Source organism: Myotis brandtii, unplaced genomic scaffold (assembly GCF_000412655.1).
Source record: "Myotis brandtii unplaced genomic scaffold, ASM41265v1 scaffold603, whole genome shotgun sequence".
NCBI classification, from domain to species: domain Eukaryota; kingdom Metazoa; phylum Chordata; class Mammalia; order Chiroptera; family Vespertilionidae; genus Myotis; species Myotis brandtii.
The window spans coordinates 171,708-174,162 of record NW_005370284.1 but is presented as its reverse complement, the minus strand read 5'-3'; the positions used below and the strand labels follow the sequence as shown (position 1 = coordinate 174,162).

General features: G+C 63.0%; 1 protein-coding gene across 11 annotated transcripts in view; it reads left to right on the top strand.

The window, feature by feature from the left end:
* Nucleotides 1-2,455, top strand: part of CAMK2D (calcium/calmodulin-dependent protein kinase II delta) — a 156,286-nt gene that overhangs the window by 125,758 nt on the left and 28,073 nt on the right. For all 11 annotated transcript variants that reach the window (XM_014550551.1, XM_014550549.1, XM_014550546.1 and 8 more), the window contains one exon: nt 284-326. In XM_014550551.1, coding sequence (XP_014406037.1) covers nt 284-326 — 43 coding nt within the window. The remainder of the gene's footprint in view (nt 1-283; nt 327-2,455) is intronic.

The following is a 2,455-nucleotide window of genomic DNA, read 5'->3' as shown; positions in this document are numbered from 1 at the left end:
CCTCGGGACTTGTCTCAGGGTCTTGGGGTGTGGGGGGCGCACGGGAAGGGACCACGGTGGAGCACTCGGCTGTGACCGCGTGTGCCCGCCCTCCCGGCCAAGGAAGCGGCTGTCAGGGAGCCTGGTGTGCTGCACACACGGCCTCGACCAGAGGCCTGCTGCCCGGGAAGCCGACAGGGACTAACGGGCCATCGCCCCGACCAGTCGGGCTGGGAGGCTGTCGGGCCTGTGTGTGGGGGCAGAGGTCGCAGAGCGCCGTTGACCTGTCTTCTCTCCCTGGCAGGGCGCCATCCTGACCACCATGCTGGCCACCAGGAACTTCTCAGGTGCGTGGGGAGGACCTGGTCCTTGTCGTCTGTTATCCTTTCCAGCTGTCTCTCTGGAATCGAAAAGTAATAATAATGAGGAACACGCTGTTGTTTGGGGATGGCGATGTGTCGTGGACTCGACCCCACGGGCCACAGGCTCCCCGCACGGTGGTGTGTCAGGGTTCCGGCAGGTGAGCCCCCCCAAAGGGTGCAGCCGCCCCACCACCCGGCAGCCTGTGCAGACACAAGCCCCGCTGCCGACCCTGCCTGTGTCGCTGTCGTCCTGGCTCAGCACCTGCACCTCGGATTTGTCAGCTGACGTTCCGTAAAGTTCACAGCGAATGAGCATCTCATTCCATCGGGAATCCCAATAAGCGAGATTTTAAAAGACCACGATTGAGGAGCCGGCTCTCTAGGCTGCCTCCTCCCGAAAGCAGTGTCCCTGGGTGCAGGGGAGCCCGCTGGTGGGTGTCGGCTCAGTAGGTAGGTAGGTGGGTCCCTGGGTGCAGGGGAGCCTGCTGGTGGGTGTCGGCTCAGTAGGTAGGTAGGTGGGTCCCTGGGTGCAGGGGAGCCCGCTGGTGGGTGTTGGCTCAGTAGGTAGGTAGATGGGTCCCTGGGTGCAGGGGAGCCCGCTGGTGGGTGTCAGCTCAGTAGGTAGGTAGGTGGGTCCCTGGGTGCAGGGGAGCCTGCTGGTGGGTGTCGGCTCAGTAGGTAGGTAGGTGGGTCCCTGGGTGCAGGGGAGCCCGCTGGTGGGTGTTGGCTCAGTAGGTAGGTAGATGGGTCCCTGGGTGCAGGGGAGCCCGCTGGTGGGTGTCGGCTGCCCACAGGATCCTTGCAGGATGGGGCGGCCTCAGCGAGCCCGTGGGCACAGGGAGAGTAAGTGAGGGGCTGAGCCTCGGTGCAGAGTGGGTACAGTGTTTGTTGTCTGCAGAAATGCTTGCATTTTGGGGCCCCTTCTTGACAGATTATCTCAAAAGACCTAGTTGCCACGTCAACTTCTGGCACCTGCTGGTCAGCCTCAAGTACAGGAGGCCGGCAGAGCAAGGGAGCTGCTCTCGGTCAATCTTCTGTTTGGCCTTTGACCCTTGGAACCACTGTCAAATGACTGTCAGAAACGGAACCAGGAGAGGGTCTGCGGCGTCAGCGGGACTCTCGGGGTCTCGTCCTCTTGTCCGCTCCGCGTGGCCTGGCACCGCGGGGACAGGGTGTCCCACTGTGTGTCGGCAGGGAACCCGCGGCTCCCCAGCTGTCCCTGCGGTCGGCGGCAGTGAGAGCACCAGGAGCTCGGGCCTGGGGTCAACCGTTTGGGGCGAGCTCAGTTCCTCTCGTTCAACGTCACCTAGCGTCACTGTTAAGTCCATTCATGCCGTGTCGCGCTGGGGCCCGATGCTGGGTGAGTCGCTCGGCATTAGGGGTCCATGCAGTCTGTGAATGGCAGACCCGCTCGAGGAAGCGTTCGGAACAGGCTGTGTGTTTTGTTAAAGCCTCAGCGCGTTCTGGGCCCCAATCGGGCCTTTGACAAAGCCTGCGCCCTGCAGCCCCCTCTGGCCCGCGGGGCCTCTTCTGCCCCCTCATCCCTGGCCCCGGGCGCGTGGCCAGGTGCAGGTGCTGTCCTTCCTGATGCCGCATGGGAGGCAGGCTCTGCTCCTCACTTCAGAGTCGCTGGTAACCGGAGGCCCCGCGGGTCCCAGCTCGGGCAGGCGCTATGCCCATTCTGAGTATTTTCTTTCTTCTGTCTTGTCACCCAGCTGCCCTGTAAAGCACAGCAGGTTGCAGAGCTGCTTTCGTGTTTCCTTCTCTCCCTCACGTGGGAGGTGTTACTGTGAGGCGAGTGCACAGACACCGGTCCTGGCCCAGCCCGTCCCCGTCCTCTCTCTGCCCGCTGGGCCCCTCTGCCCGCTGGGCCCCCTCTGCCCGTTGGTATCCCTCTGCCCGCTGGGCCCCCTCTGCCCGCAGCACATTCCCACCCACACGCTCTCCCACCTGGAGGCCCAGGGTTGCTCTCTAGCTCCAGGCGAGTAGTCTTGTCGCCCAGACAGGCTTTCTCACACTCTCAGTCACTCGTCAGTTAGGAGCCGTGTTGCTACGGACTCAGAAAGTCAGGCTTTGTGTCTTAAGTTGAAAATGATGCCGAAGAACAAAGTACC